Source organism: Stegodyphus dumicola, chromosome 4 (genome assembly GCF_044657685.1).
Source record: "Stegodyphus dumicola isolate Sdum_Otavi_A_Nest chromosome 4, ASM4465768v1".
NCBI lineage: Eukaryota > Metazoa > Arthropoda > Arachnida > Araneae > Eresidae > Stegodyphus > Stegodyphus dumicola.
Window position 1 is genome coordinate 51549727 of NC_140771.1, and position 17459 is coordinate 51567185.

A 17459-nucleotide genomic window follows, 5' to 3' on the forward strand; every position below is an offset into this window, starting at 1 on the left:
GTATACGAGCCAGTTTCCCTTAGAAAGTCCTTCACAAAAGGCATCCCTCCCCTTTGGCAGATAGCCCTAGTGTGCTTTGCTGTAATTAAATACACCACACCTCCTAAATTGCAATAATTTTGTTATTTATTATACCTAAGTTTATTTCTTGCACATGCTTAAAACTAATCTGATTCCTAAAGATACAAACTTCTACGCATACTTAGGATTTGTCTAGGGCTGGTGCTAGATACTGCCCGGTGCATTCTCTGCGGGTCCTAAATTCTGCTACAAAGCGCCTTCCTAAGTTCTAAATTTTCACCGCGCCTAAACTTTGGATCTCAGTGCTTTCCCTAAATTATAAAAAACTTCTCATCCCTTAATTTTGCCGCTCGGTGCTTCCCTAAATTCTAAAAATTTTGTCTTACTTAAATTATGCCGTCCGGTGCGGCCAAATTCTGCTGCCGCTTCTGGGTTTATGGTGAATAACAATTCAGTTACTCTGAATTAAAATAGCATTAAATGTAAGCTTTTGGCCTTTGAGTTTCATTGATGAAATTTATTTTTAGCATATGAAAAGAAATTTTTGTTGAATTTTTCCTCATCAACATTTCTTGGAGCATTTAAAAATATATAATCATCATCAAGCGTAATGTTAGCACAAAAGGTTGCCATACTCTTGTTATTCAATTACTAATATATAAAAAAAGTTTAGACATCATTGCATGAGTTATTACTGAAGCTGTCATGTATTCATAAACATGCACTGATGAAAGCAAAATATAATAAATAATGACTCGCCAGGTTGGCATCAGGGATATAAAATAGGTGTATGGTTTTGGTTTTAGATGTATGCCAAACAGACACTCAGCTACGAAGCCAAATTATTTACCTCACAAATTTATGCTTACATGATTGTTTTTTCATAACGAGGTATTTTATTTAGTGCCTAAGTGAAATTAAGAATTGGAATGTTTAAGTGAAAATCTCCACATGTTTTATTATGGAAGAATAACTCAAACGCGCATGTGTAAAGCATAAAAAAAAAAAAAAAAAAAAAAAAAAAAAAAAAAAGAGTTTTGTGGCTTTGAGGTCCGGATTTTAGATCATTCCGGATAATGGATATCCATATATCGGATTTTGTACTGTATCACCTTAAAATATGGCAGGGTAAAATAAAAATGTTTTATTTTAATGCCATTCTTAAACATAATTTTAATTTATTATCATTATTTTTATCAATGTTATTATGTTTGGGGGGGAAAAGTCTGAATAAAAAATTTTTGTATACAAATTGAATTTCGTGGCCAAATTTAGCACTGTATAGTAATAAAACTCATATCTGAAAAAGGATATGAACACTTAAAGAAGAAAAGAGAACAAAAGAGAATTACTTCGAAATATTTACGTTTCAATCGGAGCAGGGCCTTGTGCTTCTAAAACTCGAGTATTTATATTAAGAAGTAATTCGAATATTAATCTGCCAAACACATACTTGTCAATGCATCAACAAAAACAAAAAAAAAAAAAAAAAAAAAAAAAAAAAAAAAAAGAGAGAGGATGATTAACTTTCTGTAGCTAGCTGTGGTACAACTGTCGTACCAGCCATTCCTTCCCTATTTTAGAGAATCGCCTATCTGTAGATCTCTGGGTGGTCCATTGTCGCTGCTCAGAATAGCTGCTGGCTACGCATTATTTCCCTCTTCTTATCAGTTTGGCTATATTTTGGCAAAAACCGCAGGTTTTGTATCGCGCCAATATACTTGAAAATCAAATAGGGGCCATCTCTAATTTTTTTAGTACTGACTTTTGCTATGATTAAAACGTCAGTGATTTTGTACACTGTTTAAGCTTACCAGATTTAATGCTTTTTAATCATAGCAAATAAGAACAGATTAATTTTTTATATTTAATGCCCTTCTAGAAAATAGTTAAACCGCTTTTATTGTTTACTTCCTTTTTATACTTATGAATAATAAGATTTTATTTTGACATTTTTTTTTTTTTGGAGTGCATAAAACCCTTAAGAACTGTTAACTCTTTCAAAGTGCTTCTATTATGTAGGCAATTTTGTCTGATTTATCAAGAGATAAATAAGAGACAATTGTATGCATAATAGTTTTTGTGATTTTCATTCCTTCAATGATTTTTATTGATTGTAAATTAAATAAAATCAATTTATATTTAGACTCTCTTTTAGGATGAGATCTGCCAAAAAGTATTTAAATATCAGTAAAGTTCATGTTACTTCTAAATTGAATCAAAACATCAGTAAAGCTCATGTTACTTCTAAATTGAATCAAAACATCAGTAAAGCTCATGTTACTTCTAAATTGAATCAAAACATCATTTACATCGCATAAAATTTCGGCCAGTTTTTTGCTGAACTTCTTATACTCCTGTAAGTTCATCTCAAAATCTAATTGCATTGAATCTCATTCTAATCATCTAATGGTAATAAATATTATTATTTCATTAAATTAGTCATTACCACTATTTTGTTAATGATAATATGTCAGTACTGCATATTTATTTAGAACTTCATTTAAATGAAAGCAAAATAATCATCGAAAAAATCAAAAATCTAGCAATCCATCTACTATGGGACAGCGTTCAACAAACATGTAAATTTTACTGCATCCATGGAGGGGAACTAACGACTTTTCTCATTAGGAAAATGTCAAAGAGGGGGCAAAACTGTTTAGGATCGCGCCAGTCTGAAGGCTATATTACAATAATTTCGGCCCGATTTTAGAAGGTTAAGCTAGTTTTAAAACTGATGAAAGATGATTAACAGGTGTCAACAATATATTTTCAGTTATGAAAATTATTACAAAATCCGAAAAGGGCGAGGGAATATTTTTAATTTTAAGACTACTTACTTCTTTAGCAATAAAATCAACTTTTAACCTTTTGATGAAATTTAATATTTTAAAACTATGTCCCAATAATATTTCAGGGTACTGTGCACATAAAATATCATCATAATTAAATAAGAAAACTTAAGCATTCTTTAATATAACATGTTTCTCAATATAAAATCAAATTATAATAATATAAACTAAACTACTTCAGTTAATTATCATTTGTTTTTTGAAATGCAATGGTATAAAGTTACAAATATACATTAAAAAATATTACATTTTTCAAAGAATGGCTGTAATAATAATTTAAAGGAGGTCACTCTTATGGCTTATTCCCTACAGGTAACAAGCATATATATTTAAAATAATTAATAATTATATATTTATGTGATTAAAGTACTTGGATATAAATATTTAAAACTAAAAGAACATTTTTATTCCAAACGTTGTAAAAATTTTTAATGTCATAAGATTTTTACTTCATATTGAGTAAGAACCAGTATCTGCAATATTTTCTGTGAAGTTTTATTGTATCAAATATATATATACAATATAATAAAAATCTTATGTACCCTTGTTACTATCTATGCCATCATAATGCGGATGTATGAGAAATAATTGCATGAATTGCTGATATATAGTATAATAAACTGTACAAAGAAAACCCCACTGAAACTTTAAAAAAGGGGAGCAATTTAAAAAAAATATTACAAATTAAATTACTTGTATTAATCTGAATAACTATATATAAAAGTTTCAATAAAAACTGACTTACACTGGGAATTAATAATCCATTTACCAGATAACATTCCCATTAAAACTTTCATTGTACGAGTACAATTTCCCATGCTGTCACATGATGTTATTATATGAGAAACTGAAAAAAAAAAAGTATATATACAGGGTGATTATAATTAAAGTTTAAGTTTAAAAACGCTATAAAAAAAGAACCACTGATGAAAATGATGTGAAATTTGAAAGGAATGTTATTGAAGAAGGCAGAAAGCGTATGGCAGAAGAAAAAATTTAGTTTTGAAAGTTAGCCACAGATGGCGCTGTAAGCGGCCGAATCACGACGAGAAATGATTCGTAAAACAACGGCTAAGGTGGAAGTTACACATTAAAACGTATTGACAAATTAGAATTGTTGAATAATTTTATTTGCATGACTGTACATATCACATCGAAAGGGACAAATCGGTTTCATGAGTTTTGCGGCGACGTACCGCATAAGAACCATTCATCAAAGAAGTTCGGAACTGTCACGAGACTGGCGCAAAACATGTTCAATATGGTGTCCACCATTGTGTGCAACAAGTTGAAAGCGACAAACAGCATGTTCCACAACGGATCGCAGTGTCTCTGGGGTGATGTTCAGAATGTGTTGTGAAATGCGTGCCTTTAATTCCGCTAATTTGCAATTGGAGCACGGAACACAACATCCTTCAGATATCCCCACAGCCAGAAATCACACGGAGTAAGATCAGGCGATCGGGACGGCCAGGCTGTAGGGAAATGACGGCTGATAATTCGAGCATTTCCGAAATGGCGCCTCAGCAGCTGCTTCACGTGATGTGCAATGTGCGGAGGAGCGCCATCTTGCATAAAAATGATTTCATCCACACATCCATGCTGTTGCAGAGCTGGAATCACGTGGTTGCGCAAAAGAGACGCATACCTCTGACCAGTGACGGTTGCGGTAACAGGATCGGAAGCACCCGTCTGCTCGAAAAAATATGGTTGTAGGATGAATGATGCCGTAAAGCCACACCATACAGTGACCTTTTCAGGATGAAGTGGTACGGGATGCTTTGCCAATGGATTTTCTGTTGCCCGTATTCGACAATTCTGGGTATTCACGTATCCTGTCAGATAGAAATGGGCTTCATCTATCCACAAAATTTTCCACGGCCATTCATTATCCATTTCCATGCGAGCCAGGAATTCTAACGCAAACGTCTCCCTAGCTGTCAGGTCAGACGGAAGCAAATCCTGCACATAGCCAATTTTGTACGGATAGCATTGCGGGATGTTTCGTACAATTTTCAGCACCGTGCTCGTAGGCCTGTCCAATGTTCGGGCAATTCCTCGTGCACTGCATGGTTGCACACCACCGGCCGACCCCTCCTGTAATGCTGGGGCCACTTCTTCAACTACCGTCGAATGCACTCGTTTTCTCCTTCTACCAGATTGCACATCAAACGAACCTGTCGCTTCGAATTTTTGCATCATTTTCTTTAGACATACGACACTCATTGGACCAATGCCTTCTTTTATACCCTTCAGTGTCCCGAATTTTTGCAGAGCTACTCTTGCACAATCATCATTCTTGTAATACAGCTTTACCAGCAGAGCGCGGTCCTGCAGTGAAACACCCATGGCGAACGTCTGAGACGCAAAATGAGGAACAGCCTGGTACCTGACGGCTTTATAACACTGAAATTTAACTAACATTTTAATTTACGTCTTCTTCCGCTTGCAGCGCCATCTGTTGCTAACTTTTGAAACTAAATTTTTTCTTCTGCCATACGCTTTCCGCCTTCTTCAATAACATTCCTTTCAAATTTGACGTCATTTTCATGAGTGGTTCTTTTTTTATAGCGTTTTGAAACTTAAACTTTAATTATAATCACCCTGTATATATATATCTGTTAAGGAAGAAACACCTAATTACTTGAAAGTATGATGCATAACTTTTCAGCAATGAGATATGTTTTTTTAAAAGCTCTATGAAAATAATATTTTAATTTTAAGAATAAATCACATAATTTCACATGCAAAAAAATTCTTAATTAAAAATTCTCTTTCACACATAAAAAATTCTTATAATTAATTATTAAATTATTTTAAAATTTCAATAAATATGAATGCATTTACATGTGTAATAATTAAAATGAATTAAAGCATAATTATTGGGAAAACTGTGCAGTTGAAATTGTTAAATAACTATTTTAAATATTTCAAATAGCTTATTGCATAACTGGCTTACTTATGTTTGCATGCATCATTACCCTTTGACAACTAACGGGACATATATGTCCCACTAAAAGTTCAAACTTAGAATCTCCTCAATGTTGGGGGATCATCTTCCAATATTTGGAAAATTAAGGCGCTGCTGTGCTTGTTGTACACAGATGAACATAGAGAAAAGAACCAACGTGCCCAACATGTAATGCTTGGTTATGCAAAGAATGCTTTCGCCCTGTACAATACCATATAAAAACTATTTCATATAATAAAGTTTTCCAGAATAATAGGTGTGCTTATAAGACAATCGCTTATGTGTGGGAGATAAGTATCCCACTATTAACTATGGCTAGGACATATGTGTCTCAGCCTCTGGCTTGAAAACCATTTATTAGCTAAATTTACCTTATTTATGACATATTTTATTCACCTGGATAGAAAATGAGGTAAAATCTTTTTTAAAATTTGTAGTCAAAGAGTTAAGGCTGTCTTTTGTAATGACCGAGGATTATTTTTTTTGGAGTGCTTAGGGTAAAAGACCTTCTACCTGAACATCATAAAAATAAAATAGTGAGCAGAATAAAGAAAAAAATACAGATAGACATTAAGGAAAATTTTTTAAGTAAAAATGACTTGAGAAAGTTAAGGAGGAAAAGTAAACTTTAAACTCTTTTTTGAAAAATTAATAGTGATTAGCAGTATTCGATCTTGGGACCTTTCAATCATGAGTTTAATGCGCTAACCACTGAGCTAAGGGGAGCACAGATATTTTTTATTTTAAAGGTTTTCCCCCATCTCTTCTGTAATATTTCTCTTGAGAATAGCATCACATTAAATACGGCAATTTCAGCATTCCTTTAGATAATATATATAGCATTCCTTTAGTTAATTAGCCCAGAAGGGCTATTAAATTTGTTTTGGCATTTTGCATTGGTTCACTATAAATGGTAAATAACTTTTCAAATTGCTGCCACCAAATATCATCGCCCTGTGTTAAAGAAATTAAAGAATAAAGAATCTGCATAAATGTATGCATGTTTCTCATATTGTGATAAAACAACGATACCTAAAGCCATCAAATTTTGAATAATGTAATCTTCCACCGAAACTGGAAGCCTGAACTTGGAATTTGTTTTATTATCAGAAGAGATGGAAAAAGGAGAATTTTATTTTTGTAAATCGATTTCATATTTTGTAACACTTTAACGAATTTTTGATTAACAAACTCAACGATTTCAAAGCAAGCAATGGCAACACTGTACCGGGGAGGGGCTTTTTAATCTGTGTATCGGAAATTCTAAAGATATGCTCATTTTATAATTATTTTGCGATATTGCTGTTGAATTGAATTTTATGGTTTAAGTGCAAAGAACATGATATTTAATAAATAAAGGTAACACACAAAACGTTGAGAAAAGTTCCTTTGGGTGTAATGTAGCTTTCAGATTTTTTTTTTTTTTTTTGTTATTATGATATACATTCATGAGCATAAAATATTGGTCCATGAGAACTAAAATGTAAATATTAATTGGCCAATAATTTTTGAATAATTTTTCGTCTTAATAATAGTGTACTTTAATTTATCACATTGCTTTAAAGTAATATTACATTATAGTATAAGAAAAATTTCAGTGTAGATTGATTATTTCAAGTATGATAATTTATTGCTACTACATTTCGGCCAAAACAGAGATAAATTTATTGCCATCAAGATTTTCATTCATTATTCCTTAAAATATTTCTCCATTGTTCAAATGTATGCAAATAAATTACTTTTATTTTGTTGAAAATGTTAGGCTAGAATTAGAAATAAAATACAGAGAATGTAAATAATATTAATATCAACGTGTATCAATAACCTTATCCCCCTGACAGATAAAATAAATCTACAAACAAAACAACTGATTTCAATATACTTTCAGAAGAGATGGAAAAAGGAGAATTTTATTTTTGTTTACTAACAATTGCAGTTACATTTTTTATTCACAGAGTGCGCCACAGTTCACAGACTTGCCAAAAGAATTTATTGCAGAAGCTTGATGCAAATTGAAAGTTTTTGAAACATTAGAAAAGAAAACAAAGAAACAGGATAATTAATCAAGTACCAGCCTGTTAATCTAATTAATTCTCATTCATATGATTGTTTCATTTAAAGAAGACAAGTCATGTTTATTCTGCACACTCATAGCCAATTAAATAACTTCGGAATAAATTAAAAGCCTTTAGTTAAATATAAACTTTTTAGCCTTAAAGACAAATAGAAAAAAGTTGTTAATTACAATCAATATTGCTTTCAAAACTTTAATTCTGATAAATAAATATATTGTTCCTGAGTTTATTGTGCGATTTACTAACAAAAATATAAACAATTAATTAGTCAATAAAATTAGTTCTGTGGCAATATGAAAGAATTTGACCAATAACTAAAACTTTTCCCCCCTATTACTACTTAAATACATACCCACAAAACATATGAGATTAAAAACACAGGTATATGCAGTTAAAAATAATTAAAATTATCTAGAAAAATATCTGACCATTATGGTTGAATTCATCCACAATATCTGCTTTTAATAACTGTGCACATTTCTGCAGCTGGATCTTTTGGTGATCAGCTAAATTAGTAGGCAAGAAAACAATTTTTTCATTTTTATCAGCTTCCACCTGTTTATCAAGAAAAGAGATCACTGAAAAATCTTTCATGCCAAAAATTCATTTATTTTCAGTATTTATACACATACAGCTAATACAAATTTTGTATTCAGCCATTAAAAATTTATTAATTACATCTCTGTTTAGGAGAATCTTTAAGAAATAACCTTTAACGACATCTTCAAATAGACTTGTCAATACAACAGTCTTAATAACTGCCAATATGCTTATATAACAACTTTTGCAAAAATAATTGAATAATCCAAAAAAATTCCTCCAAGAATTTATCGACTAATCCAAATCTGTTATATAAAGAAGAATTGTGTTAATTTGCTTATGTGTATACAGTATAATAGTGTGTTTTCCACGTTGCAGGCAGCAGGGCAGCATCTTCATTTATTTCATAAATTGAAGATTTTCTATATATTTAAACTTTGCATAGATATTTCATCAAAGCAAACTGTTCATTTATAGCATAAAAAAAAAAAAAAAAAAAAAAAAAAAAAAAAAAAAAATTGACGATCTTTTTCCAAGGTTTGTACACATTTCTGCACACGGAAATTAAGTACTTTTAAGGACCATTAATGAAAAAATTAAGGACCTATGAGCAAATGGAACTGAATAAATTCAATTAAAAATATTATTCTATGCCTGATTTTCATTTTTGTAATACCATTCTAAAAATAAAATAGATCCCTGAGTAGTATGCATTATTACTAAACATGAATTAATTAACATAATTATTAATAAGTTTGAGAATAAAATAAACTGTATGAAATTTATCAAGTAGCATTAACTAGTTTACACTTATAATAGTTGGACATATTTGAAAAAAGATAAGTGACATTTAAGTTTTACTAATAGTTAGCTTTATGTCGATTTCTTTTTTATGTCTCATTTTGTCACATACTTAGTCAGTCTAGAAGTTTAGTAAATAGCAGGTAGATTTTATGTCAAAAGGCATAAGTTAAAATGAGAAGTAAGATCATAATCAGCATGACTCATAACAAAAGACTGAAGGTTGTCACCGCTGTTGCTTGTCTAGAGAGAGACCTGCTCATTAGAATAAACCTGAAACGCCTGATGTAGACACAGTTGGGAAGTGTTGAAAGTTAGTCAGGCTCTGTTTGATGCAGTTAGTGTCATAGCTTTGTGTAGAGTTCCAAGGGGTTGTAGCCCAGTTAATATACATTAATGTTCCAATAAGCAATTAAAGTACCAGAGATAATAGGTTGTTTTGTATTATTTTTAAGTTTCACTAGATGCAAAGAATAAGTTTTACTTGAATTTTTACATTTTTGTGTTTTATCTTGTGACCACAGTGAGTGTTAATGAAAGGCAATAACTCGCTTTAATATGTAGACATAATTTTTAAGGTTAAGCAGTAAGTTATAAATAATTAAATTAGGTAATTAGATAATCTTAGTCATAATGGATTTACATGGCCACTATTAAATTTTATTTTTTAACAATATTTGTTAAAAAAGCTTTTGATTTTAAGTCTTTTTTAACAATATTTGTTAAAAAAGACTTGAAATCAAAAGCTAATAAATTTTCACAGTTTAAAATATATATATTGATTTTTAAACAATATTAAGATACACATTAAAAGCTACAAAATATTTATGTTTTGTAGCTTTTAATGTGTATCCTAAGTGTTGAGTGTTGTTGTTATTTCAATTTCTTTATTAATAAAAAAATCCCTTTCTATAATGCTTGGCCATGTGATAAGATTAGAAGCAGTTTTGATATTTTCTACACATGTGCCTAGTGAGAAGTAGAGAAAATAAAGGGAAGGTAAACATGTTAGGAAAAAGATTCTAGTATCTGAAATAAAACATTCAAATATTATGTTTTCATTGTTCTTCCAGACGTTCTCCAAAAATTAAGAAATTTATTGCAAACTTTCTGTAAAATACATCCATTACGTGTTGATACCATGGAGACATTTTTCATTTTGTCACATATTTCTCGAATCTTCTAGATTCGTAGGTCTATAAATCTTGCCTTCAAATCCTTCTAAAGTTTCCAAGCTGCAATGTCTAAAATCCTAAAGAAAAATTATTCCTACCATTTCCGTAACAGAAAAAAGCCAGAAATATTTTGGAAAAAATAGGAGGGAAAAAGCATAAAATTAATTTTATAGAGAAAAACTGATGCACATTCTGAGAATTTTGAATATTTTGAGACAATTACATGGGAAAAACTCTTACTATGAAAAAACTAAAAACAAGATGTTTTTAATTAATTACATAGCTAATTTTGCTTTTTCGAAGAGCTGTTTCGTAAATTGTGCTTTATAGCATTATACCTTGTTTATTTTTCAGATTCAAAATATTGTATAATAAGTTGCCACACTGAAACTTTATAGTATGACAGCGAAAAATAAAAATATTTTATTTTAATGTTATTTTTTAAATATAATTTCAATATATTACTATTATTTTAATGAAATTTATCAATGTTGTGATGATTTAAAAAAAATCGTCTAAAAATTCTCAGATCTCGGAATTAAAAAATTTTCAATAGAAATTGATCTTAAAATTGCCAAAATGTTGACAAGTCGTCAAATTTAGAACCATTGAATAAAAGAATTCACATCCCCAAAAGCGAAAAAGTTGTTTAAGATTTCTTTATTAGAAAAAATGAATTTCGAAATGCTTATGCTTCACTTCTTGCTTAGAAACTTGAGTATCCCATCATTTATATTAGAAATAAAAACAAATTATAACCCATTCAAAAGATAACCATATGTGTCAGTGAATTGCCAAAAACATTCCTCCAAAATGCTAATTCACACTCAAAATGGCAATCGTAAAAACAGACAGAAATTTCAGATGATTAAAACTAAGGAGCTTCTGCTGATTTTGGCCAAAATTAAGGACTTTTAAGGACCAAAAATTGATTCCAAAAAATTTAAGGTCTCTTAAGCAGGGTTCGTAGCCACATTTTAGTTCAAAAAATAAGCACCTATAAGCACTTTTCAAGCACATTTTAAGGAAAAAATAAGCACCTGTCTAATTACATTTGCATAACCTTAAAAGAAAATTAGACTTGTAATTTAAAATATGAGCAATGCAGTATTTATTAAGAAAATGAGCATTACCTCAACCACGGAAAACAATTAACTTTTTTTTTTTTAAAATTTTAAATGACAGTTCAATTTACAGAATTAGTTTACTATGAGAGAAAAAAAACTATGCAAAACTAAACTATATTACAAAATTTAATGATGAAATTTCAGTTCAAAATATAGAAAATAAATAATAATAAGCCATATTAATTGTATTCGTTTGGCACCTAATAATAAATACAATTTATTTTTCCACTCATATTAATATTTAAATAATTTAACTTAAATCAAAATTCTGAACATTTTCTAAATTTTCATTGCATAACAGTTTTCCCTTAACATATATTCCAAGCAAAGTAATTTAAGTAAAAAAGAGGCACATTTCTGAAATCACAAGACGGGAAATTGCTTCATGCAGTCTCCTTTAACAGTAAAAGCTTAACAAAAACCTGCATACTCGAAAATTGTCGAATATTCCGGATAGTAACTGGAAGAAGAGGAGTGGGGGAGATTGTAGCCGTTCTTTAGATTTCTTGGCTAAATAAATGATTTTGACATTTCAATATGTGCATCATATAAAAATAGACCAACGGAACTGAGAAATATTCTGCTTAGAAAGCACAGTAAAACTCTTTTGTTCATAAAGAAATCTCAGACTGAACATCAAAATTAATTATCTCTGCAAAATACCGCAAACGTTATTGTGCATTACGTGCGGCATAATTCTTCCACATGTGATATTACGCAACTGGAATCAACAGCTGCCGGTATTCAGAGAATAAAGAACTAAATAAACGAAAAGAAAGAGACTTACTAATCTGGGGTGTTTCTGATTCTAATTTTCAACAGATTGCGTTAAATTTCTGGAATAAAATCAATCTTCACTTAGGTTGGGTAGACCGCAAAAATTTTAGTCCTATTCAATCCAGATTGGACAGTGACAAAAAAAAAAAAAAAAAAAAAAAAAAAAAAAAAAAGGCGCTGCTTCAATATTAGAGATTTTGCGGAGAAAGGAGAAAACCTTCCAAACTCCGTGCTGTATAATGTATTGGGAAAAAAAAAAAAAAAAAAAAGACTACAGTCAAAAGTCGTTAATCCGGACTCGTCGGGACTTTGGCGATTCCGGATTATAGATCATCAGTTTAAATCTGGCAAGATGGCATGCAGAAATTATAAAATTAAAAATATGAAACTGTAATTTATGAAATAAAGAACAATTATGATCTAAAGGGTATTAAAATTTACAAAAAAAAAAAAAAAAAAAAAAAAAAAAAAAAAAAAAAAAAAAGCTTAATATTTATTTGTTTACTTTATTAAACATTTCTTTCAATGTAAGTTGTTTAAGTTGCTTCGTTTTTTACGTGATAATACATTCTCTTTAATTCTATAAACAGACATAATTTCTTGTTCAGTTACAAAGTTCCGCTGTTTAAGTCCTACAATTGCTGTGTCGAGAATACCGACTAATTTGTCAATCAAAATTTTTTCGTTTTCAATAACCTCTGTCACTTTCTTCACTATCGAAAGCGAATTATAATGACGAGGAATTTGATTTAAATCATATCAAAGACAGAGTACATCGAGATGAAATACTACATTTAGTAAGGAATTATAAGCCAAATAAAAAAAAAATCTGCCCTGAAGATAAGGATAGCGCTGACAGATCAACTTCCAATTCATTGCGCGCCCGCCGCGGCATTAAAGATAAACAAAGTATAGATAAACAAAGGATATGCCTTTATCCATTTTTTGCAGCAATTCCACTTTTTGTTTAATGAACTTCAAAATATACTTTCGTTTTGTAGATCTTTTACATATTAGTAAATATATATCAGAAATTCTATTTGACATAATCGACAGTTCAAGCTTACTTTTATAAAATTGTTCTAACAGTCTGCAAAAAATAATAAGCCGGATCCAATTCGAAGATTAAGGAACAACGCAATCTACAACATTAATTGAAATAGATACTTAGATAATTTTAGCTTAGCTTATACCTTTTGCTATACATTAAATGCGCACTTGTAAACGTATTTTGCGCACGCGCACAAGCATATTCGTAGCCGTAAAGGTCTTACGCGCATGCGTCAACTTGACGCATGCGCAGAAAGTTTGTAGCTTTGAGGTCCGGATTATGGGTGTCTGAATTAACGACTTTTGACTGTATATGATTACTTTCCTTTTATTTAAGCCATTCCGAATATTATTCCCTAGAAAGCTAATCTGTGTAAAAACACAACCCATTTTTGGAAGTTTATCTATACTTCAGTAGTTACTGCAACTATATTATTATAAATATTCATGCATATGCTCATAATATAAGCATAACAATCATAATAAACACGAATATGAACTGACCACGCGGAACGAGAATGCAAATTATTAAAATCTTGATAGAAATTCAAACGTGTGTAGTATTTGGGTGGGAGGAAAATAATACCGAATGTACCGGAATTTTCTACCACTTTCGCAATTCTTTGACCAACAGAACGACGTGCACCTGTCTGTACTCTCGCTCGCACCTTAGGTTACGCTGAGGCAGAGAAAGGGGGGAAAAGCAATTTCCGGGAGTATGATTCACCATCTGACGTTGCATATAAGGAAGAAAAGTTGTTTATTTAGTTTCGGCTTTGGTACGGGAAAAAAATGCGCGTTCATTTTAAAAAAAAGGATTAAGAAAAGCACTAAAAACAAAAAAATAAGGGCTTTAAAGAAAAAGTAAGCACCTATAAGGGCCTTTATATTTTATTTTCAAATATAAGGACTTATAAGCACTTGTAAGGATCGCTACGAACCCTGATTTCAGATTTTTGAGAAGATAGTGCTTTTACAAAGTCATGTGTGTTTTGAATGCTTTAACTAAGTGAACATGAAAGTAACGCACTTTCTTGTACTCTACCAACATGACTTATTTAAAATATTTTAATCAACTTTATTTCTTTAAAAAGTTTCTATATTTTATATGGTAATTAAAACGCATTGAATAAACACTGTTTTTGTTTACTGTATGAAACACTATTTGAAATATTTTTTAAAAGCATCACAGATTGTGTTGATCTTTGATTTCAACACAATTATCATTATTTAAAAAAATCTGATGTGTACATCACATGACTTCATTGTACGGAATATTAAATTATACACATTTTTTCTGGCATTTTATTTAAACTTATTGAATTGAATTAAATATACTTCGTTGATAGCGCATAAACTACTATAGAATAAATGCGCTCTTAAAGTTCATTATATTTATTTACCATAGCGACACTTCGGCATTACGTTCACTTAACAGCATTAACATTCATTTGATAACTCAGAGTGCACAAAAATTATATCATCTGAAGAAGTACCACAAATTCTATTCAAATACTATAATAAATCTAAAACAATGTATAAAAGAAATTTTAAAAAATAAAAAAGAAACAGTTTTTCACAGACAATTTAGTATTTCTCATTCAATGAATTCAGTTCTCACTTCCTGACAAGGCAAAAATACATAAAAACTCAAAATATCTATATTAAAAGTTACGAAGTAAATCTTAAACACTTATTTCCTCGAAAATTCCAGAATGGATTAAGCATGATTTAATTTGCAATGATAAAAGAAGGCGTTATCTTTGTTGTTGCGAAGCTTAGTTTCTCTAGATTGGCAACAAATCAGTTATTCTGCCGAATTTCAAATATAAACAAACATGGTCACCATAGCAAAAATAATTAGACTTAACAGCACTTAAACAAGTTTTAAAATGTTGATAATTTTACAAATATTGCCTGCAAATTTACTAAAGGCATAAAAATCTTAACCGGAAGATAAGGACAATATAATTCAATAATTTTTAACGTAAAATATGCAGAATTTACAAACATATAAGAATAAAGAAACTGAGACCACTGAGCCGAGTAGCAGAGTATATATATATACTTTTGGTCTGGCCGATTGAAACGAAAATACGAGGTGCCTATCTACATGTTATAGCAGTCCTATATACAAAATTTCAACGTTCTGAGGCTGCTCGTTTTTGAGTAATGCGAGATATGTACATACGTATGCACAGATGATATGAAAAATTCTCTTTACAATTCATTTTAAATCAGTTTTATAATTTTTTTGGGGGAAAGAGTCCTTTATTCTGTCCTTACGTACAGATGTCATGCAAAAACATTGTTAAATTGCATTTGATAGTGGTGAAAATGGATATTTTCGTTGAAATATGATGCCTGAAATTTTTCACGATTACAATACTTCCTTTTTACTTTGTACAAGGAAAGAAAAATATCCAATTTTAATCAATGATTTCTTTAAATCTTCTGATAAAAATAATCGACATCCTGACTCAAGACATTATTATAAATATTTGCCAATAAAAAATTTCTCAAATACAGAACAGTAATAATAATGCTCACTTTTATTCACTACAATAGAAAAATAAATGAAACCATGTATGACACAGGCTATATTAAGAACTCATCAGAATACTGAAGACAGCATTCTTTTTAAAAAGCTTCATGATAACACTGCAATTTACAAATAACATAGGCTTTTGTGCTTAATGGTCACAAACTCATTGAAAAGTTGAGGAAGATTGCTTGCTGCCATATCTCTTCCAGCAATTTTCAACTAATAATTTTTTAGCTGTGCTGTTAAACAGAAAACATTCAAAATCTTTCACAGTAGTCAGCTTATATATTTCTGAAATTGAAGTCATAATTTAGTAATGATATTTAATATCAACAACAATAATCATGTTCTGTAAAGCAATCATCATCACAACAGTAGAGCAAAATCATCAATCAGAAACCACAAATGGCCCTCTTAGGGAGATTTTAGTGTATAATTTTTAAGAATAGAGATGCCACAAAGCTCAAAATATTATTTTCTTTCTTGATTTGATACAGCTCAGCAAAGTACACTGCTCAATTTATTATTTGTGTTTTCATAAACAATTTGGTCAATTATAAAGGTTAAATAAAAAGTAATAGCAACATATCCATAATTAAAAAAAAGACTATTACCATAAGTAAAAACACCTACAGTCTCTCAATGTAAAACACCTGCTATGCCTGTAACCTTTCAAATTACTGATGACACTGTACTCTTTGATGGCCCACAAAAAACTCCTTATACGATGGGCAATGTTCTCTCTTGCAGCCTTTGATTTTGATATTGTCACATGGACTCATGTTGGCTGAGTGTGGCGGGTATTCAATACCTTCCCCCACCAGCATCGCAGCAGATCTGCGACAGCACTCACATTATGACGCACATTGTCATGAAGGATGATAAAAGTCATCACAAACAAGTGTTATCACTTTCTCCTGAGTGATGGATACAAATGCTCTTGCCAGAAATTAGAGTACTAGGTAGCACCAACAGTCTGTTCTTAAGGTACAGAGTGGTGCAGTAATGCAGTATGCATATTCTGTGGATTAGATGAAACAGTATGATTCCACTGGGCTGTTGTTTCATTTGTGATTTGAAGGAATGAGCTCACATTTTGAGCATCTGCTCCTATAAAATCCATTAATGATCCTTCCAACAAAATCAACATCTTCCCTCTATAATTGGAAAAGTTTTTGTGTAAGTGTATAATCATGCTGATGCTGCATCTTGGCAGTGTATGCAACATACTGAATGTCTGAGGTATCCAAGAACATCACACACAATGCAGAATATGGATTTAATGCATATGACTATCTCAGTAGCTAACTTGCATGCAGATCATCGATGATCAACATTCAGCAAAGAAACTGAACTGTGTGGTTATCGACTTTGGATTGTCCGCAACAGTATCAGTTCTGAACGGCATCTCTTTTTCATGAAAAATTTTCAATGATTATCATGCCACTGTACGATATGACATCATGTGCCTCCTGAATGAAGTAATAACAGTTTTGCACACTACAAATTGGTGCAATTTTGATTT

The 17459-nt window shown here is 30.8% G+C and overlaps 1 protein-coding gene across 6 annotated transcripts in view; it reads right to left on the reverse strand.

The window, feature by feature from the left end:
* LOC118204989 (BRCA1-associated RING domain protein 1-like) overlaps positions 1-17459 on the reverse strand; it is a 79535-nt gene that overhangs the window by 12967 nt on the left and 49109 nt on the right. For 5 of the 6 annotated variants that reach the window (XM_085814847.1, XM_085814844.1, XM_085814846.1 and 2 more), the window contains 2 exons: positions 8348-8474; positions 3619-3720 (listed from right to left, as the gene is read on the reverse strand). In XM_085814847.1, the coding sequence (XP_085670973.1) occupies positions 3619-3720; positions 8348-8474 (229 nt within the window). The remainder of the gene's footprint in view (positions 1-3618; positions 3721-8347; positions 8475-17459) is intronic. The other variant, XM_085814845.1, reaches the window with a different exon arrangement.